Genomic DNA, 22744 nt, shown 5'->3' on the forward strand with positions numbered 1-22744 from the left:
GGCTACTCTATTTCTTTTTAGCACCTACACCAGTCAAATCAGTTCACTGTGCCTCCTGCATCTGCTTCTAATGAAAGGCTTGGTGGGAGAGGAAGTTAAACCACTGGGTAAAATTAAGTCTTTGATGTTTTGGATGTGGATTGATTTCACCATATCATCCAAATCCTTCATTGCCACAGCTCACGGAGGTGACCGCATGTATGCTTATCCTCAAGCTGAGATTTTTAAGATTTTGAGAGCTAGTGACGCAGAAACTAGCTTCTCCAGGTCTCTCCACTCTTCACCTTGGTGTTGTTTGTTTTAATCTACCAGCAATACTCTCAAAATAGTAAGCCTCATAGTCCCTTAGGCATTTCCCTGGCACTTTATTCAGCCCCACTGTCCCCTCAGGAAATGAGCACTTTACAGAGGAGCAAACTGAAATTCAGACACTTGCCCCAAAATAAATAGGACACTGAGGGAGATCTTTGGAATGGAATCCTAGGCCCCCAACTCATGAAATTCCAATGCCAGTAGATAGTACCTTGGAACCAGCAATGTAACAAGTGTGGTGTGGCTCCTTAGAAAACCCCAATCCATTTTTTCATTAGACAAGAGCAAAAATGTCTTTACTGCAAAGGTAATTACATGACACCAGACTGCTGAAGGAACTTATGGACTTGCTACAGAGTAAAAACCAAAACAAAACAAAACCTAACAGCAGAACAACATCTGTTTTGGCTAGTTAAATTTTCACGTGTCTGGAAGCAAGGACTGGATCAGGTAACCTCTTGAACTCTTTTCTAGTTGTCTGCTTCTGTGGATGGCGGGTGAGTGGTCAAACCACAGTGAAGTTAGGTGATTGTGATGTAGAGGAGAGAGCACTGGATTGGAAATGGGAAGAACTGGGTTCTGTTATCTGCTCCATTATTAACATGCCATAGGAGCAATTTTTCCCCTTCTCTAAGCTTCAGTTTTTCCACTTGGAATATGGGAAGTATATTCCTCACTATCTGGGGCAGTCCTACCTAGGCATAAAAGGGTGGACCACAAGACCTCTAGTAGCCTGCTTGGCCATGGGTTTCTGGAATTCTTCCCGTCCACATCAAATAAGATTCCTAAAGCTCATGGCGTCAGCAAGCGCCTGGGGTAGTGAGGTGTAAGGATGGTGATGTGGGTACAGAGCAGGCTGGAGCTCTATTCTTTGGAGATTGTGTGAGTCTCCCTTCAGGAAGGTACGGCTAGGATCTGGGCACTAGATCCTTAGCAGCTGAAAGGGATCCAGGCAGGATCAGTTCAATCCGATCGTGCCCTTCCCAACCCCCTCTGCTTCCACCACCATTTCACAACTCAACAAGGGCCTCTCATCTTAAACTGTCCTGCCCAGAGAAATGTACCATGGGTGGGGGGCGAGCACCTATAGGAAAGATGAGTCAGCCTCCTCCATGCCTCCACAGGATTCAAAGAGCATCAGCTTTGGAGAGAAGATGAAGGAGTTCATGCAGAAGTATGACAAGAACTCAGATGGCAAAATCGAAATGGCTGAGGTGAGCTGGGGCTGGGGTGGGGGGAGGTTGTTTGGTTGCGTCCACGGGTCCTTCCTCTCCATTTCCCTCCGGAGATATTGGACTGCTCTGGTGGGCTCTGGACCTCAGCTCCAGCCAGAGTAAGAGGAACATCTGTTGCAGTATCACTGCCCTCCCCTCTTGCCAAACTTGGACTCCTTGCGGAAAGCCAGAACTGGGGCTGCCCGTTCCAGAGTAGGCACGTTAAAATCACTGATTCTGAAGGCAAGGGGCCTCAGGAATCAGGTCCGAGTCATTAGGTCACTTCAGGACATAAGGACATCACTTCGTGTCAGAATGCAGAGTGGCCCTCACTTTGTGTTAGAATGCAGAGTGGCCCCACTCCACCTCTCTGGACAGCTGGTAACTCTGGCTTCAGAAAGACGAGCAGAAGATTGAAACAATTTCTGGGGAGACTGAGCCACTTGGATTTTTTTTTTTTCCCCTAACCTCCATGGTCTGACTCAATCAGGCCTTTGTGGCAGCCAGTTACCTGCTGCTTGTCTCGTGCACAGTAACACAATGAACGGCTCAGCTCTCTGCAGGTCGATAATTCCACTGAAGCTAATTTCTCACTTTCAATCACTTACGGCAAGGCCTCTTTTCATTCATTCATTCAATCGTATTTATTGAGCTCTTACTGTGTGCAGAGTTTTCATTCATTCATTCATTCAATCGAATTGAGCGCTTACTGTGTGCAGAGCACTGTACTAAGCGCTTGGGAAGTACAAGTCAGCAACATAGAGAGACGGTCCCTACCCAACAGCGGGCTCACAGTCTATTAACCAAGGTTATTTCGATAGTCCTGTCTTTGGGCCTTCCAAGCTTCCATCTAACCAGATGATTCTAGGCGAGCAATGTTTTGCTCCCGGGAAATCACAACAAAAAGTGCTTCAGAAATGGATCACCCACCCAGGAGCAACCAGCGGATTAGGGTGGTCCCAAATAAATTGTTCTGCTTATTTGTCCTGTGGCCTGCTCCCTTAGATCCAAAGAGGAGATGACTCTGGGAAGGTCTACAGAGCAGAAAGAAACCAAGTAAAGGTGGAATTCAGCTTAATGCTCAGAAATAATCCATTGAGCAGTTGACTCCCATGTGGAACTTGGTAACGGGGCCCCCTTTCCAGGCACAAGATGGAGGCCCCTGAAACTGCCTGAAATTGAAAAACCATTTCTATTAGACGGCAAATGTCTTCTGTTGCGCTTAATATAGTGTTTTCTGCTCAATAAATAGCCATGATTGATCAAGGACTAAATGGCCTTCTACGGTCCAAACAGATAGGGGGTTAGATGTTATCCAGGGCTGTAAGTAGTTGGAGCTGGGGTCAGAGTGGGATTGAATTGGGCATAAAAAATGAGATCCTTGCCACTTCTCACTTGAAGTTTTGCTCTTTTCCCAAAGCTGGCTCAGATTTTGCCCACAGAGGAGAACTTTCTACTGTGCTTCCGGCAGCACGTGGGCTCCAGTGCAGAATTCATGGAGGTGAGTCCAGGGGCCTTTTCCCATTCTCGCTATCCCTTCTTTCTTGCTAGTTGATTAAAATATTCCTCAGGGCTGGTAGGACTTTTTCTATTATCCTTGCCCTAATGGTTTCAGTCAACGGAATCAGCTGGCAAACGGAGGGTCTGGGCAACATAAGAGAGATTCTGAATCCTCCCCGGCCCCTTGAGCTGAGAGATAGCCCACTTCCAAATACAACAGTAACCGCTTGTAGTGATCACACACCTTGCCCAGAGCTCTTTCTCCTTTCCCACATTCCCGGGAGAAAGGAAGAGGCAAAAGCTAATTCTCCACACTCTACAGATGACAAAACTAAAGTTCAGAGAGGTGTTTTCCAGACTTTCCTCTCGGAACCACTCATGACTTTCCGGGTGACTTTGGGCAAATCACTTTCCCGGGCTGTGCCTCATTGCCACTGCAGATCTCGCTCTAGAATCATTGTCAGATGAAGACTGGTGCAGTGTTTCAAGATCTTTAAGTGAAAGATGGTCTTGAGGAACAAGAATAGGAATGACGATCAGAAACTTGCGCGCATGAGCCTGGAGTTTCTGGCTAATAATAATAATTATGCTACTTGTAAAGTGCTTGCTATGTGCCAAGCACTATTCTAAGCACTGAGGTAGATACAAGTTAATCAGGTTGGACACAGTCCCTGTCCCCCATGGAGATCACAGTCTTAATCCCCATTTGACAGAGGAGGGAACTGAGGCACAGAGAAGTGAAGTGACTTGCCCAAGGACACACAGCAGGCATGTGGCAGAGCCGGGATTAGAACCCAGGTCCTTCTGACTCCAGAGCCCATGCTCTATCCACTAAGCCAAGCTCCTTCTCAAATCAATATCTACTGCTGAATCTCTCAGGGACTCCTGCCTAAGGCGACTCAAAAATGAGGGAGCTCAGGGAGGCGGGATGGTACTTAGGGAAGGGGGCAGGATGGGAGGTGAAGATGGCCTGTCCCCCCCGTCTAGACTGTAAGCTCATTATGGGCAGGGAACGTGTCTACCAACTGTGTTGAATTATACTCTCTCAAGGGCTTAATACAATGAGTAACTGCTCAATAAATCCCACTGATCGATTGATAAGGGAAGGGAGGCCGAGAGAAGGGGGGAAAACAGAAATGAGGGGAAAATAAGAATAGGGTACTTCTGCTGAACCTGAACAATTTCTGTTCCTAAAGTTTTGTTTGGGAGGGAAGCCAAGCTGCCACCTGAGCTGGGCGGTGACGACAGTGAGCAGCAGCAGACCATGGTAGTCAGCAGTGTGGGTATGATAGCCCCCACTGCAATATGAGCTAGGATCCAAGACTCACTCATCCCGAGTCTTTGACAAGATCTGATGGTGTCCAGTTAGGGCTGCAAAGAACCAAAATGGGGGGTTTCTGACCTATGAGCTCTTCGAAGCCAACACTGTTCTCATCACCTATAAAATTACGCCCTTGCTCAAAATGAAAAGTTGGCAGCCAGGAACCGAGGCCAGCCAAGCCAGTGGACAGGGATTTCTGGGGCCAGGTCTCACTAGAACTCCCAACCACAGTGTAGAAAGGCCAGTCCAATCAAGGTGGCGGTGGTGACTGCCGATGCTACCGAAGCAGAAGAAGCAGGGTTGCCTGGTGGAAAGAACATGGATGTGGGAGTTAGAGGACCTGGGTTCTAATCCTGATTCTGCCACTTCATCATCAATCGTATTTATTGAGCGCTTACTATGTGCAGAGCACTGTACTAAGCGCTTGGGAAGTACAAATTGGCAACATATTCTGCCACTTGTCTGCTGTGTGACCTTGGGCAAGTCATTTGCCTTCTCTGTGCCTCAGTTCCTTCATCTGTAAAATGGGGATGAAGACTGTGAGCCCCATGAGGGACAAGGACTGTGTCCGACTTGATTAGCTCTTATCTACCCCAGCGCTTAGTACAGCCTGGCACACAGTAAGAGCTGAACAAATACCATTTAAAAAAAAAACTCTGGCTCTCCCACTGGTCTGCTGTGTGACCTTGGGCAAATCACTTAGCCTTTCTGTGCCTCAGTTACCTCATCTGCAAAATCAGACTGTGAGCCCCTCGAAGGACATGTTCTGTGACCAACCTGATTAGCTTATATCTGTTTTGTACAGTGCCTGGCACATAGGAAGTGCTTAACAGATACAATTTTAAAAAATGGAGGAGCCCTCCTCCTCCTCTTCTTCAGAGGCACCAGTGGCCAGTGCTATCACTATCCCAATCCCAGCTGCGGGAATCTGCCCCACCACCCCACCCTTAGGCCTTGGGAGCAGTGGGAAAAAAATCTGAAAAACGTGACTGTCCCACCGAAGTGGGACATCTGGTCACCTTCACCTGCCTCTCCTTCCCCAAAGTGATCTATGTTGGTTCGCTCCAGCTCCACACCCCATCCCTTGATGGGATTCACAGCTGCACCCCATTTTGCCCCGATACTTTAGAATTTACCATTATACCACCGACTTGCTAATTATTTTCCAATAATTCACTTCCTAGGGGCCAAATCCTGCAGTGTTTCATTAGGCCAATCTCTTCAGTTCAACCGCACTAAACTCCACCCTACACATCCACTGTCTGCTGCAGCTGACAGCAATTGCTTTTTAATGTGATTAATGTGGCTGTTGATCATGTGTTAAATTTATTTCCGATTTCCAATAGCATCATCACTACAATTAATTGCAGAAATGATTAGGGGCTGAGAGAGCCAAAAAGGAACCAAACCCAGGAAACACAAAAACTCTCAAATGAAATCTCCGCATGAATGACAAGTCAAATCAGATATAACCATTTCTCCGAGTTACATCATTTCCAGCCATCATATTCTGCCAAAGCGTGGCTCGGTGGAAAGAGCCCGGGCTTTGGAGTCAGAGGTCACGGGTTCAAATCCTGGCTCCACCAATTGCCTGCTGTGTGACCTGGGGCAAGTCACTTAACTTCTCTGTGCCTCAGTTCCTTCATCTGTAAAATGGGGGTTAAGACTGTGAGCCCCCCGTGGGATAACCTGATCACCTTGTAACCTCCCCAGCACTTAGAACAGTGCTTTGCACATAGTAAGAGCTTAATAAATGCCATTATTATTATTATGATTATTCAAATAATGCCATATTATTCTCACAGCCAAATGGTTCCATAAATATCCTCAGGCGCTGTCCAATATTCCAATGGCAAACTCTCTTTATAGACAGATTGTACCTCCTTAGGATCAGCATTCAGGGTTCAGGTTAATGACTCCTGGATTTTCCTTTGATTTCCACCCCTGATCGGCTCCCTGTGAGACTAAGGACTTGTCTCTTGCATCTGTACCTCCATTTCCCTATCAGAAAATTTACCCAGACACTCAGACACAGACGAAAGGACCGATATGTGGGGGATAATACATCACTCTAATCATCTTTTTCAATGGCAGAAATAATTCAGAATCCATTCCTGCCTCTGGCCTTCCGAAACTCTCCATTTCTGAAAGGCAGAAATACCCCAAGTTTCTTGTCCTAATCACCTCCTACTCTTCCCTCTCCACCCTGGCTTCACTTTACTTGTTCGGTTTCTATCATCCGTAAACATAAAATGGGCTGCACTGTAGCACTGAAAGGTATTTGCTCCCAGAGAATTGATACCCCGCCTGCTCGCCTCAGCGCTCTGCTCTCTAATTTTAGCTCAGCCTCAGGACTTCTTTGGAATTTCAAAAAAGCCCAAGTCTCTTAACTCTTTCCCTTGAATGGGAAGAGAATAATGATCTAAAGGCTGAGCAAATCATGCCGAAGGACACGAGAAACTAAATGAAAAAGCTGAGGAACGGCTAGCATTTGTGTGGGGATGAGATCAGACCCGTTCTTGCAGCGTCTTCGCTTGCGGATCTTACTTTAACCCTCCACCCTCCGCTCTAAGCAGGGAGCTGAGCTGCAGTCAGAGACCCTCTGTGCTGTCCCCTCTCCCTCTGGGCCTTTTAATTCTTTCAGAACATTACTCCCCGTTCAGGAAGATCCAACCGTGAAAAGCAGCCTGGCCTAGTGGAAAGAGCAGGGATTTGGGAGTCAGGGGACCTGGATTCTAATCCTGGCTCGGCCACTTGTCTGCTGAATGACCCTGGGCAAATCACTTAACTTCTCTGTGCCTCAGTTGCCTCATCTGTAAAATGGGATTAAGACTGTGAGCCCTATGTGGGGCAGGGATTGTGTCCAACCAGATTAATTGGTATCTGCCCCAGTGCGTAGTAAAATAGTAAGTGCTTAACAAATACCATTGTTAAAACAACCCCAAAAACCCTGATGGGACTTTCTGAAAGCAATCTCTCCCTGGGATTTGCCCAGTGGGTTCTCTCAGAGGGGCAAGGGAAGGCTCTTTTGTGGTCCTGGTCTCCTGCCAGGGTCACCCAGGAATCCTGCCTGCCGAGTTCCTCAACAACCCTTTCCCCCGCGACACCAAGCTCAAATGGGTCAGTTTGTAAAATCCAATTTAAGCCATTGCGGGGCTCTTTCTCCTTCTGTAGGCATTTATCAAAATCAGCAGTGCAGTATTTAGTATGTGCCTTCTGTGTGCATGACACTGTCCTAGCTGCTTGGGTCCCATCCTGGAGGAGCAGAAGGAGAGCTGATGGCATTCTCTAACAGGAGTGTTTCCCATGAAAAGCAGCATGGCTCAGTGGAAAGAGCATGGGCTTTGGAGTCAGAGGTCATGGGTTCGAATCCCAGCTCCGCCACATGTCTGCTGTGTGACCTTGGGCAAGTCACTTAACTTCTCTGGGCCTCAGTGACCTCATCTGTAAAACGGGGATTAAGACTATGAGCCCCACGTGGGACAAGCTGATCACCTTGTATCCCCCCCAGTGCTTAGAACAGTGCTTTGCACATAGTAAGCGCTTAACAAATGCCATCATTATTATTATTATTATTCTGGCCCATGCTGGGATTCTCAGCAATACTGGTGGGAGAGATCAGAGATAATGTGATGGGGACAAGGAGACAGTGAATAGAAATCAGAAGGATGTTCTTAGGAGAAAGAAGCAGGGGATGTTGGGAAATGGAAGAGTCCCAGGAAGAAGATGCAAACATTGAAAGGGAGTCTATGAGATTTAATCAGGTTCCAAAAGGGGAATGCCAGTCTCAGCTATCAGAGAAGCAGCGTGGCTCAGTGGAAAGAGCCTGGGCTTTGAAGTCAGAGGTCATGGGTTCAAATCCCAGCTCCGCCAATTGTCAGCTGGGTGACTTTGGGCAAGTCACTTCACTTCTCTTTGCCTCAGTTACCTCATCTGTAAAATGGGGATTGAGACTGTGAGCCCCCCGTGGGACGACCTGATCACCTTGTAACCTCCCCAGCACTTAGAACAGTGCTTTGCACATAGTAAGCGCTTAATAAATGCCATTATTATTATTATAAGTTAGGACTTCTGGATTCTCTTCCTAGGTCTGACACTGATATATGGGGCATCACGGGGCTAACCACGTCCCCCTTTGCCTCAGTTTCTCTCATATAACCTGATAAAAACAGTAATTTTTATGGTGTTATTATTAGTAAAATGATTATTATTACTAATAATAATAATTGTGGGACTTTTTTAAGCACCTACTATGTGCCAAGCACTGTACTAAGAGCTGGTGTAAATACAAGACAATCAGATCCCATATGGGGCTCATAGTCTAAATGGGAAGGAAAACAGGTACTGAATCCCCATTTTGCAGATGAGAGAACCGAGACACAGTGAAGTGACTTGCCCAGAGTCACACAGCAGACAAGTGGGGGTGCCACCAGACAACGTGTAAGAACTGCTCTGAGCCCCAGATATGTCAACCAAACACTGAGCATAAAGGGAAGCTTCTCCACTGCCTGTTTCCCTAGAGAAATGTGCTTACAGAGATTTCTGAAACAACCACACAGAATTACGTGTGTGAACACACCATCCAAACTGATGTATGTCCTTCGTTCCCGCAGCATAAGCTATCAGGTGCAGTGGTTGGAAGCACACTCAAATTGTTTTATTTTTTTCTGCAGGAAAAAATCATGAGGGTCAGAGAATAAGGACTGGCATTGAGGGGAGGGAAACTGCTTTGAAGCGTTCCCTCTCTAGCCCTTGAATTACAAGGCCATCCAAGTGACGGCCTTAAGCAGAGCAGAAGTTCATTCAGTCGATCATATTTATTGAGCGCTTATTGTGTGCAGAGCACTGTCCTAAGCGTTTTGCACTGTAGTAAGCTTTCTGGCACTCCCTATAACAACAGTCTCACTTTGTCATTACAGGCTTGGCGAAAGTACGACACAGACCGAAGTGGCTACATAGAAGCTAATGAGCTTAAGGTAAGTGGGACTGGTAAATGGAAAATGACATAGGGAGAGGGGTCGGAGGTACCAGGCCAGTTGCATAAGTGTCTCCGCCACTTCAGCTCCCCAGAGTCTCGGGCTAAGGACACTTAGCCCTTCCTCTAATCCTCACTGGATCATCGCTGGTCTGAAAGACCAAATAATAATAATAATTTTGGTATTTGTTAAGCGCTTACTACGTGCCAAGCACTGTTCTAAGCACTGGGGGAGATACAGGATAATCAGGTTGTCCCACATGGGGCTCACAGTCTTCATCCCCATTTTCCAGATGAGGTAACTGAGGCACAGAGAAGTTAAGTGACTTGCCCAAAGTCACACAGCTGACGAGTGGAGGAGCCGGGATTAGAACCCATCATCATCATCATCAATCGTATTTATTGAGCGCTTACTGTGTGCAGAGCACTGTACTAAGCGCTTGGGAAGTACAAGTTGACAACATATAGAGACAGTCCCTACCCAACAGTGGGCTCACAGTCTAAAAGGGGGAGGCAGAGAACAAAACCAAACATACTAACAAAATAAAATAAATAGAATAGATATGTACAAGTAAAATAAATAAATAAATAGAGTAATAAATATGTACAAATATATATATATATATATACACATATATACATGACCTCTGACTCCCAAGCCTGCGCTCTTTCCACTGAGCCACGCTGCTTCTCTGCAAACAAACTGAAAGCTGGAATGGCCACTTTCTAATTCCCTATTGCTTTAGTTGGCCTCGGTTTGAAATTAGTCATCTGATGTACAGGCCAAAAATCTTGGGCCCAGTTCAGACTAAGCCCCAGGGCCACAGCAACCTAGTAGGGCTGGAGTCACCCTTCAGATCTAAGATGAGTGCATATACTGAGCATGAATATGATTAAGAGAGAATCTCCTGCAAATTTCAGGGAAGGGAAGAAGAAGGGACACCCTGGGCTATTCTCCCTTGGGCTGCTGGGACTTGCCCTGCAGTTCATTCACAGACAATACCTTGCATGAGTGGGCCTATTCATTCTGAAGTCTTTTCATTCATTCATTCATTCAATCGTATTTATTGAGTGCTTACTGTGTGCAGAGCACTGTACTAAGCGCTTGGGAAGTACAAGTTGGCAACAGATAGAGACGGTCCCTACCCAACAGCGGGCTCACAGTCTAGAAGGGGGACAGACAACAAAACAAAACATATCAACAAAATAAAATAAATATGCACAAGTAAAATAGTGTAATAAATATTCATTCATTCATTCATTCAATCGTATTTATTGAGCGCTTACTGTGTGCAGAGCACTGTTCTGACCCAACCCTCCCTGCATTTTGGCTCACTTGTGTCTGGGTCCCGGCAACTGACTCCAGCCCTTGCAGGACTCTAATGCCGGCACCGAGGTACATTCAGTCAATCAATCGTATTTATTGAGCACTTACTGTGTGCAGAGCACTGTACTAAGCGCTTGGGAAGTACAAATTGGCAACATATAGAGACAGTCCCTACCCAACAGGGGGCTCACAGTCTAAAAGGGGGAGACAGAGAACAAAACCAAACATACTAACAAAATAAAATAAATAGAATAGATATGTACAAGTAAAATAAATAAATAAATAAATAGAGTAATGAATATGTATTAACATATATACAGCAAGCAATGCTCTGCAACTCTCCGGTCACTTCTGGCAGAAATCTAAACCTCCCTCCCTCCATCAGACCTCAGCCAGTGACGATCCATCAATAGTACGCATTTGAGTGCTTACTGTACTATGAACCATACAGTACAGTTGGCAGACACAGTTCCTGCCCACAAGGAGCTTACCGTCTAAAGGGGGAGATGGACATTACAATAAATTACAGCTAGAGGAAACAGTAGAGTATAAAGATACGCACCTAAGTGCTGTGGGGTGGATATCAAGTGCTTAAACGGTACAGATACACGTGTATAGGTGACGCAGGAGGGAGAGCGAGTAAGAGAAATATGAGCTTAGTTGGGGAGGGCCTCTTGGAAGAGATGTGATTTTTAGTATGGCTTTGAAGGTGGGGAGAGTGGCAGTTCTGTCATATTTGAAGGGGAAGGGAGTTCCAGACCAGAGGGAGGAAGTGGACAAGGGGTCGGTGACGAGATGGACGAGATAGAGGAACAGTGAGAAGGTTGGTATTGGAAGAGTAAAGTGTGTGAGCTATCTTATAGTAGGAGATCAGTGAATTAAAGTAGGAGGAGAGCCATAACCTTGGATAATGCCATCATTTTTACATTTTCCTCGACTCATCTCTTTCATTCAACCCACATATTCTGTCTGTCATCAAATCCCGGCAGTTATACCTTCTCAACATCTCTAGGATCCTTCCCTTCCTTTCCACCCAAACTGCTACCATGCTGATGGTAGCACTTCTCACATCCCACCTTGACTACTGCACCAGCCTCCTAGCTGGCCTCCCAGCCTCCTGTCTCTCCCCGCTCCAGTCCCTACTTCACTCGGCTGCATGGATCACTTTTCTAAAGCTCAGTTCACATCTCCTCTCTCCTCAAAAACTTCCAGGGGCTGCCCATCCACCTCCACATCAATCAGAAACTCTACCGTATAGCCTTTAAAGCGCTCAAACAGCTCTCTCCCTCCTACTTTACCTAAGTGTAACCCAACCCTCACATTTTTCTAACACCAACCTTCTCATTGCACCTTGATCTTGCCTTTCTTGCTGCCGACCCCTCACCCACATCCTCCTTCTGGCTTAGAACTCCCTCCCATTCATATCCAAAGAACCACTTCCTTCCCCATCTTCAAAACCCTACTAAAATCCTACCTCCTCCAAGAGGCCTTCCCCAGTTAGGCCTTCACTTCCCTGACCCAGCCGCCCTTCTGCGTCACTTATGCACCTGAGTCTGTTCCCCTTAAGCATTTTGATAGTTACCCCTCCCTCAGCCCCACAGTACTTACGTACATATCCATTTCTAATTGTTTTTAATGCCTGTCTCCCCCTCTGGTCTGAAAGCTCCTTATGGGTAAGTGTCCTCTACCAAGCACTTAGTACAGTGCTCTGCACGGTAAGTGCTCAGTGAATACCACCGACTGATTGATTGATAGGGCTAACTTGAGTGCCTTAAAGCTGATGGAAGGGAGTTTCTGTTTGAGGTGGAAGTGGATGGTTACTTATTTCAGAGACCCCAAAGGAGGACGGAGGGGTGAAAATATGACTGAGATGAGGTCTGAGATGGGAGGGGAAATGCTCAGCATAGAGTCGATCAGTCAGGGGAAAGAATAGGAACTGGAGGTGAGAGTGGCAGCTTCCATCCCTGGAATCTGGGCTTCTGCACAGCTTGGTGGGAGGTAATTAAAAGATTCCCACCTGGGAGGCAAAGGTATCTGGATTTATTTATCAATTTGGTGCCAGGAGCAGGGAAGAGTGTGAAATGACTAATCTCCCCAGTGACCTGGAGAAAGAGCAGTGTTAATGCAGCTGTTTTTAGGGGGTGATGGCAACAGACCTGGCGACTGAGAGGGAGTAATTGCATCTAGGAGAGAGGGGGAAGGGGGTTTGATGTTTTCCAAGCTTTATTTTCAGGTTCCAGGAGTAGCTGCTGAGCCTAGTTGGTGTGCCACAGGGGGAAAGAGGACACTGGTCTCAGGTCGCTCCCAGCCCCGCTGAAATAGGATGATGAGGCAGGGGTTGCCTCAACCCAGAACCTTCAGGGTTTGAATCCCAGGGAGATCTTCCTCAGCCCAAGAGGAATACAAACTCCTCAGCTTTCTTGCCATTCCCAACAGGCTCCTATTGTCTCCCCCTTGCCCTTTAAGACCACCAGTTCCTCAGGGGGTCAGCAAGGGTCACTACTGTTTGTCAGGAAGCCGGGATCCAGAGCGGGGGCGGGGGGGGGGGGTGACCACCATCCCACTTCTCACGAGGGGTTTCTGGATTTGCAGGGATTCCTGTCAGACTTGCTCAAGAAGGCGAACCGGCCCTACGACGAATCCAAACTCCAGGAGTACACACAGACCATAGTGAGTGGAAAGGCTGCATTCCTGGTGGGCAGAAACAACCCCTTTGCCCTTCCCCCCTCTGAGATGGGCCCCGGAAATCTCTTCTGCCCCCTAATTTTTCTCCCATTAGGAAGCCAGGAGAGACTGGGTGAGTTTTGATGCCCCTTGTTCCTGCTACTCAGGCTTCCCTTCATCCCACCAAGTCCTCCATGCCTGTCTCCTGACAATTTAAGAACCCAGGGAGCTGGCGGAGCCTTACCTGAGCTTCCTCCCTCCTCACTGGAGACAGTTCTGTTGCCATAGTTACTGGTCAGGGGGTGGGCTCTCATCCCAGCTCTCTGCAGCCCAGTGAGAAGCCGGCCGGACTTCCCTGGCCCCCGGAGTCGATCCTAGATGGCAGAAAAAGGGGAGGGTGGGGGTCCATTTGGGTGACTGTCCCACTCACCGTGGGACCTGCTTGAGTGGCCCCCCGCTAAGAATCTCTTCACATCACCTCTAACCCCCGGGACTGGAGAATAGTCAGTAAAAGCCCTTCTCCCCAAACCGGAGGGGTGGGTGAGCCTGAGTCCCCCAGCCCCCCGACACTGGGGTAGAGGAGCTTGGCCCCAGTATAATAGAGCTTCTTTCCATCCCCAACAGCTGCGAATGTTTGACATGAATGGAGATGGGAAACTAGGCCTGTCAGAGATGTCACGGTAAGAATTGCCTCACATTCCTACCCTTTCTATAGTAGTAACAGTATGTATTAAGTGCTTCCTAGGTCCAAAGAACTGTACTAAGCGCTGGGAAAGAGGAACATGGATGAGATATAGACAAAGTCCCTGGCCTCCAAAGTAAGAGTGAAGGGAAGAGATGGGTGGCGACAGATATTTAAGAAGAGACGAAACAAATATAAATGACAAGGGCAGCGATAAATATAACAGGAGCAGCAGGGGTTCAGGCTTCTCCCAGCTCAGACTGACAGGCCATGGCTGTAGTTTTCCTGATGTTCTAATAATAATAATAGTAATGGCATTTATTAAGTGCTTACTATGTGCAAAGCGCTGTTTTAAGCATCAAGAAGGCCTTAAACTACCAATCGGTGGTTCCTGGGCCGGAGCAGGGGCTAATGGGAATCCCAGTGGCACAGGGAATGGGAAGCGGTTTCTCTTCCACCTGGTCGGCTCCTGATGTTCGGAGTTAGGGGAGTGGTTGGGGGGGCCCTCCCTGCCGCCTCTCTTTCCCAGGCTGAAGCAGGGGCTGACTCTCCTCTGAAGGCGGGACCCTCTATTCAATCTTTCCCTCTTCAAATTCAGAGGCAAATTTGGCTCTTTGCCTGTGTGAATTAGGGTGCAGTTTCTTCAGATATAATGCAGAGAGGCTGATCATGCGGATCCGTACCCTAAACTGAGGCTGGGACTCAGGGGGTCTGCTTCTGGCTCCACCTATTTCCCCTCTTTGTGTCACCAATCCTTTGCTTGGAATATGGAGCGAGACCTTCCCACGCCCCTCAGGGCCACCCTGGGACCTTGTGAGGGTTTAGAAGGGCAAACTATGAGTTCTCTGGATTTCTTGAGACTGAAGTGTGAACTGTTTGCCATTAGAAGATTAAGCTCTGTGGCCTTCAGTTGTCCTCTCCTTACCTCCCACCAGGCAGAGGGACCAAGCAGAGCTTAGAAGCAAGCTCCCGAGAGAAACCAAGGTGGAGCTATGGGACCTTAGAGGCTGAGCTTTCTCCCACCAATTAAAAAGGGCTTTTTCTTGACACCTGGTCAAAAAGTGCTCTGAAATCTTTTCTGACATCCAACACATTCCTTTTCTATTAAAAGTTCCTGCCCTGTCTCTGTCCCTATTGCCTGCTGCCTTTCTCTCCTAATTCATTCCCTATTTTCCTTCCAGACTGTTGCCTGTACAGGAAAACTTTCTACTTAAATTTCAGGTAAAATTTCTCTCTTCTTTCCTCCCTCCCTCTCTCTCTCCTGCGCTTTCTCTCTCTCTCACACAAACACACAAAACCCTATCCATGCCGCCTCTTTTAGCCATCTTTTTATTTCTCTCATTTGTTTTGGCTGCTTGCAGGGCATGAAACTGACCTCAGAAGAGTTCAATGCCATCTTCACGTTTTATGACAAGGTAAGCAGATAATCAGGGAGATGAAAAGAAGCTGACTTCCTCTCAGAGTCCAAAGAGGGAAAGGCCTGGAGCAAACCAAGAAATTCTAACTGGCGAGTAGCTGTTTTGCTGACCAGGGTAATCTGTTTCCCTTCAGCTTTGCCTACTGGCGAGGAGAAGGAATACTAATGGAAACTCGGCCTGTACTGGGAAGGTTGAGACGTAAAACTTTAGGGAACTGGATCAGAGAGAAGCCAAGCATGTCAGGCTCCTGTTCCTTACCAATCTCCATCTCCTCTGTTTATGCTCCTCAGGATGGAAGTGGTTACATTGACGAGAATGAATTGGATGCCCTTTTGAAGGACCTCTATGAAAAAAACAAGAAGGTGAGTTACGGGATGGGAGGCTGACCTGGGGAATGGCAGCAGCTTCTTTTATTTATTACTCTATTTATTTATTTATTTATTTATTTATTTTACTTGTACATTTCTATCCTATTTATTTTATTTTGTTGGTATGTTTGGTTCTGTTCTCTGTCTCCCCCTTTTAGACTGTGAGCCCACTGTCGGGTAGGGACTGTCTCTATGTGTTGCCAATTTGTACTTCCCAAGCGCTTAGTACAGTGCTCTGCACATAGTATGCGCTCAATAAATACGATTGATTGATTGATTGATTGATTGATTGTCCTTAAGGAGCAAACTTCTCCGGTGATGGGGATGTTAGGCTATTTCTTAGGCCTGTGAGAGTTATCTTTTCCCTGGGGGCAGAGAACGTGTCTACAGAGAAGCAGCGTGGTATAATAATAATGATGGCATTTGTTAAGTGCTTACTATGTGCAAAACACTGTTCTAAGCGCTGGGGAGGATACAAGGTGATCAAGTGGTCCCACCTGGGGCTCACAGTCTTAATCCCCATTTTACAGGTGAGGTAACTGAGGCATGGAGAAGTGAACTGACTTGCCCAAAGTCACCCAGCCGACAATTGGCAGAGCCGGGATTAGAACCCATGACTTCTGACTCCCAAGGCCAGGCTCTTTCCACTGAAACATGCTGCTAGAGCACGGGCCTAGGAGTCATGGGTTCTAATCCCGGCTCTGCCACATGTCTGCTGTGTGACCTTGGGTGAGTCGCTTCACTTCTCTTCAGCGTGGCTCAGTAGAAAGAGCCCGGGCTTTAGAGTCAGAGGTCATGGGTTCAAATCCCAGCTCCGCCACTTGTCAGCTGTGTGACTTTGGGCAAATCACTTAACTTCTCTGTGCCTCAGTTCCCTCATCTGTAAAATGGGGATGAAGACTGTGAGCCCCCCGTGAGACAACCCGATCACCTTGTCACCTCCCCAGCACTTGGAATAGTGCTTTGCACATAGTAAGCGCTTAACAAATACCATCATCATCATTCTCTGGGCCTTGGTTCCCTCATCTGTAAAATGGGGATTGAGACCATGAGCCCCATGTGGGACAGGGACTGTGTTCAACCCGATTGGCTTGTATCCACCACAGCGCTTAGTACAGTGCTTGACACATGGTAAATGCTTAACAAATACCACAATTATTATTATTATTACTAACTCTCATATCCACTCAATCTCATTTATTATTGTACTCTCCCAAGCACTTAGTACAGTGCCCTGCACACAGTAAGTGCTCAATTAACATGATTGATTGATTTTTCCACCTCACTGAAGCAAAGTGATAGCTGCTGTGACCCTTGCTTCCTATGGAAGCTTGAAGACAACAAATATCCTGGCCTAAACTATCGATCCTAAAAAGCCTCAGTATCCATTCTCCCTCTCCTGTAACGTGTGAGCTTCCAAGTGGGAAAGGGACTGTGTCCAGCCTGATTATCTTGAATCTACCCCAGTGCTCAGTACAGTTTTTGGCACATAGTAAGTGCTTAACGAATACCACAGTTATTATTATTTCTGCATGAAGAGAGGTAAGGAGAACCGGACTTAAATCACCGGGCAGTAGGAGGCTGTCCCAGGTGTAAGAGGCACCATGGAAGACTTGTTGTTGTAGGCGATGAGACCAAAGGGGCCTACGAGAGGTTTGTTTCACTACAGGGCAGGATGGACTAAGCAAAACACTTGGAAACTCTGGGAGCAGACACTGAAAAGGGGAAGAATTATGGGGAGCCATTTAAATCAATCAATCATATTTATTGAGCGCTTACTGTGTTCAGAGCACTGTACTAAGTGTTTGGGAAGTACAAATTGGAGACATATAGAGACAGTCCCTACCCAAAGCTGGGAGGGGAGCGATGTGGCTAGTCACTGGCAAGGAAACTATTTTGGAGGGATGTGGGGATTGGGCTAGAGACATTAGTTTGGAAATATAAACTCCTTGTGGGCAGAGATTGTGTCTTCTCTCCTTATTACACTCTCACGAGCACCAGGTACAGAGCTCTGCACACAGTAAGCGTTCAACACACACTATTAATTGACTGTAAGCAGGCCTCATCCAGAGATTTATCTGGAGACAAATCCCCAAATCCGACAGACACAATCCCCAACTCCGACAGACCACAATTCTCCCCCTAGTCGAAGCCCTCTGACAATCCCACCTCTTTCAAGCTTTCCCTGATTTCTTCCCTGTACCATCAGCCAGCTCTCACAAATGGCCACTTATTCAGACCCATCCTCAGCAATTTTGTTTAAAGTATTTAAATTGTTGCAGCCAATTTATTCATTTTAGCTACTCTATTTGTAAATAAGATTTTATGTCTGTCTCCCCTGTTGCTCCTTGTGAACGGGGAAAGTGTCACTTTGTTTCGTACATTCCAGGCTCTGAGCACAGTACATTTTTCATTCGCTCATTCAATCGTATTTACTGAGCGCTTACTGTGTGCAGAGCACTGGACTAATACCATGTGGATGCTCCTTAGATACAATTACTACTAAGGGAGAGAAGAATAGGAAGGAGTAGCTCTTGCAGGAATCATGAAGGAAGTGTCAGGTCGTAACTGCTTGAATGCGAGGAAAGGTAGACTGAAAGATTCTTGTGGGAACGTATCTCCCAAGGGCCTAGAACAGTGCTCTGCACACAGTAAGCATTCAATAAATTACCGATGATGCTCTGTCCAGTTAGTGCTCAATGAATACCACTGAGAGTGGAAAAATTGACAGTAACAAAAATCACGTGGGCACCTCTATTGCTTTACAGCAATACTAACCTATTTTCCCACCTGAGAAAGCTTGGATTCAGATGTGGGAGGCCTTTTCTAGGCTTCCAAGAAATAGCGGGAGCCAAATACGAAGCCTAAGTGCCAGGAAAACACATTTCCAATCTCCAGGTTCCATATTCACCCCATATCTAGGAGTACAGGTTGCTAAGGGAAACAGTTCAGCTGGGGAACCCCCCAGTCTCTCACCTCTCTGCAGCGTGGCTCAGTGGAAAAGAGCCCGGGCTTTGGAGTCAGAGGTCATGGGTTCAAATGTCAGCTGTGTGACTTTGGGCAAGTCACTTCACTTCTCTGGGACTCATCTGTAAAATGGGGATGAAGACTGTGAGCCCCCTGTGGGACAACCTGATCACCTTGTAACCTCCCCAGCGCTTAGAACAGTGCTTTGCACATGGTAAGCACTTAATAAATGCCATCATCATTATTATTATTCTTTAAATTAGAACAGTGCTTGGCAAATAGTAAGCACTTAACAAATACCATCATTATTTAAATCCTCTGCCCCATCACCAGAAAACTGGGTACAGTTGGAGAAGCAGCGTGACTCATTGGAAAGAGCCCAGGCTTAGGAATCAGAGGTCATTGGTTTGAATTCCGGCTCCACCACTTGTCAGCTGTGTGACCTTGGGCAAGTCCCTTAACTTCTCTGTGCTTCAGTGACCTCATCTGTAAAATGGGGATTTAGACGGTGAGCCCCCCGTGGTACAACCTGATCACATTGTAACCTCCCCAGCGCTTAGAACATAGTAAGTGCTTAATAAATACCATTATTATTATTATTATAGTAGAGGTATCATTGTTGCGGAAGACCCTGGGATGGGAGATCATTTTGGTTTTCACTCAACTTTCCCACCCCTAGCACAGCTAGTTCGGCTATGATGCTTGGGGCTTTTGCTGGATTTCTTAAAGGATGTGACTCTAAACCCTTTGAGGAAAAAGCGCAGTCACAGTCCTAACGTTTTCTGGTAGTTCCACCGAAATAGCACCTTAACAGAGCCTTGTCTAGTTCCACCAAGCAGCCTGTTCCCCACTCTGTTGCTTCTCACAGAAGCATAAGCTTCTGCAGTTTGAGGTTGGAAGTCACAGAACTTTTTCATTTGAAATAAACTTTCCCTCCTAATTGGCACGGGGCGGGGTGGAAAGAGAAATGTGCTAATTAAGTGCCAATTTTTCCAGGCTCAAAGCAATGCCCTGCACTGGAAGAAATTTGCTTTGGTTTCCCAGCTTGTCATTAAAAAAATTAGGGCTATGTTAGCAAATGCTGTTAGCCTAAAAACGGAAGGAAAATAGAGAAGCAGCAGAATGATGAAAAGTGGGAGGGGAAAAAAACCCAGCTCACTTTGAACCACTGAAGAGGAATGCGTCCTTTGCAGTAATAATCTAAGCAGGTCTGGAAGGAAGAAAAAGAGGAGGGTGAGCAGATTTAACCCAGATTTCGTTAATAGCTCAGTAGATGGCAACAGTACACAGCAAAAAACAAACACAAAGCTAGAAATAGATGAGGGGGAGGGGGGTCACCTTGTCCCTGGCTGCCTAATAGTTTGTTGATCAACCAATAGACCTTATTGAGTGCCTGATGAGAATAGAAAACTGTACTGAGCACCCGGAAGACTCCAAGAGTAGAAGCTTGCAATCTAATGGAAGACAGACCAATATGATTTACAAATTGTGGGAGCAAGAGGCAGAACAAAGATAGTATTAGTATGAATATGTCAGGATAAAATATCATAATCAATAATTGAATATTCAAAGTGCTGACATAAATACGTAACCGATAAGGGTGGCAGTTGGCAACTTGTGCATGTGACCAAGATAAGTACTGCAATAGGACTTTTCTTACTCCAGAGATCTGCAAAGACGCAACCTTTGCATTACAAAAAAAGTGGGTGCATTTGGGTGACTGAGCATTTCTGTGTGTAATATCAGTAGTTCAACATATGTTGGTACATACATGTTGTATATGAGCGTGCAGAAAAGGATGGGCACAACTGTAAAAAAACAATTCAATCCTACATTGGTCTTTTCAACCACACATGCATTCTTCATCCACTTTTTGGCCATCAGTGGTGTCTTCTTTGAATATATATGAGAATATAATCAACAGTCCATTTACATAAATCTCCATTTACTGATATGAGTTGAGTCAGTCTTCAATAATTAATGGTATTTATTCAGTGCTTATTATGTACAGAGCACTCTACTAAGCGCTTGGGAGAGCACAATATAGTACAATACAATTAGGAGGCACGTTCCCTGCCCACAACAAGCTTACAGTCTAGAGAAAAGCTTACAATCTAGAGACGAGCTTACAGTCTGGAGGATTTTCTATAAAAGTCAATGGGTCTTTCTGTAAAAAGGCCATTTTAGCAACACTGACGGTGCTTAATGCCTTCAAACCATGGTTCCTATCCAAGAGACCTGTTTTATAGGCTGGGGGAAATGGCAGATCCCGGAAGGTTTGCCTGAAATGGGGACAGTTTTAAGGATTTCTGGTTTGAGCAGCCCTGCCAGCTTTGTCCAGCGGATGCTTCTGGGAGATGTGGTCCAGGGCGTCGGATGATTATGTGTGAGAAGACTATCCGGCACACGATGCTGGGCGTGGGGCCAACTCCTTTGGAAGCCTTCCCAACATAACCTCTGGGGTCCTCACCCGACCCCCAGGGTAGAGACTGGCTGTTTGGTACTCCTCTCTGGGCTGAATTGAGTGAGGAAGAGGTACAATAGTTTGCCCAAGGGTTGGGACAAAGCTGATGGATCTCTACTCCTGGGTACAGCAGACCTTTTCTCTAGACTGTTAGCTCATTGTGGGTAGGGAATGTGTCTCTTATATTGTACTTTCCCAAGCACTTAGTACAGTGCTCTGCATGCAGTAAGAGCTTAATCAAAATGATTGCCTGACTGACTAGACCCTGCTCCCCTCTTGCTGAAACCTGGGCCGCTTCTGGATGCGAGACTCTGCCCTCCTGCAGCCGGAGCCATCAGGACTGCTTTTTCCAGTCTCCCCGCTCAAGCCGCGTGCTTTTGTGTTCCCTCTCCCTCCCAGGAAATGAACATCCAGAACCTCACCAACTACAGGAAGAGCGTCATGTCTCTGGCCGAGGCGGGGAGGCTCTACCGCAAGGACCTGGAGATCGTGCTCTGCAGCGAGCCCCCGATGTAGAGAGGCACCCTCCCGTTCCTCAAAACATTCCCCCCTAACCCGACCTCTCCTGCCAAGGCCCTTAGAGCGTGAGACACTCCTCCATGGATTTATCCGTACGCAAGCAGAGGAGGAGAGGAGGTGGGAGCAACTGCTGACAGGCATTTAACGGATGTTCGGGGCCCAAATCCACCCCTCTTCCCTTTCCCCGTCCTGGGTTAGAACCGCTGCTCTGCTTGTGACCTGGATTGCCAACTGCATCCACAGTGGGAGGGAGGGAGGGAAGGACAGGGCCGTAACTGTCCTCGCTGTGGTGCATGAGCTCATCTGTTATTTGATTTAGGCTACTGCGCTCCATAGGGTGGTGTGACCCATGGAGATTCCCCCCACCAACCCAACCCCTGGTTTCTTCCGATTCCCCCTTCCCCCCCGCAGCCGGTGATGTAGTTTGTTTCCCCTCCAACTTCCTGGCGACCAAATCCTGTTATTTTTGTTTCTTTCTCCGGTTTTGTTTTCCTACCTTGTCTTATTGTTTACCAAAGAAGAGTTTACAACGAATAAAACTTACAGTTCCGCTACCGAAGCCCACCCAGCGGCTGGTCGACCTGTCGTTCTTTCCCAGAAGTGACGGCTGGCCTCCCGAGGGCCGGATCTCGAGTTGGGGAAGGATGGGGTTGGAGATTTCCTTGGGGGGAACTGCCCTAGTTAGACGAGCCGGGCAAGGTGGCCCTCCTGAAATGGGCCTCCTGAAGGGCCGCATTGAGCAAACTTTGTGTTGGGAAGGGGGTGAGTGTCTTCTCGGGGGTGTCAGTGAATGGAGGGAGATGGTGGGCAGCCCCCATCACTTAGCCGCCCTGCCCTGAAGTAACAAGAGCCCGGGCTTGGGAACCAGAGGTCAGGGGTCCTAATCTCGGCTCCGCCACTTTTTCAGCGGTGGGACTTTGAGGCAAGGAGAAGTGAAGTGACTCTCCCAGTTACCTCGTCTGGAAAATGGGCATTTAGACTGTGAGTCCCACGTGGGGGCCAACCTGATAACC

The 22744-nt window shown here is 47.1% G+C and overlaps 1 protein-coding gene across 1 annotated transcript in view; it reads left to right on the forward strand.

Annotated features, from left to right (window-relative positions):
• The window catches only part of CALB2 (calbindin 2), a 41462-nt gene extending 19163 nt beyond the window's left edge, over positions 1-22299 (forward strand). Inside the window, exons 3-11 of the mRNA XM_038753837.1 lie at positions 1437-1526; positions 2947-3027; positions 9267-9323; positions 13242-13319; positions 13938-13993; positions 15177-15216; positions 15357-15410; positions 15704-15775; positions 21612-22299. Coding sequence (XP_038609765.1) covers positions 1437-1526; positions 2947-3027; positions 9267-9323; positions 13242-13319; positions 13938-13993; positions 15177-15216; positions 15357-15410; positions 15704-15775; positions 21612-21728 — 645 coding nt within the window. The 3' untranslated portion in view covers positions 21729-22299. The remainder of the gene's footprint in view (positions 1-1436; positions 1527-2946; positions 3028-9266; positions 9324-13241; positions 13320-13937; positions 13994-15176; positions 15217-15356; positions 15411-15703; positions 15776-21611) is intronic.
• The last annotated feature ends 445 nt before the right edge of the window (positions 22300-22744 follow it).

Source organism: Tachyglossus aculeatus, chromosome 11 (assembly GCF_015852505.1).
Source record: "Tachyglossus aculeatus isolate mTacAcu1 chromosome 11, mTacAcu1.pri, whole genome shotgun sequence".
NCBI lineage: Eukaryota > Metazoa > Chordata > Mammalia > Monotremata > Tachyglossidae > Tachyglossus > Tachyglossus aculeatus.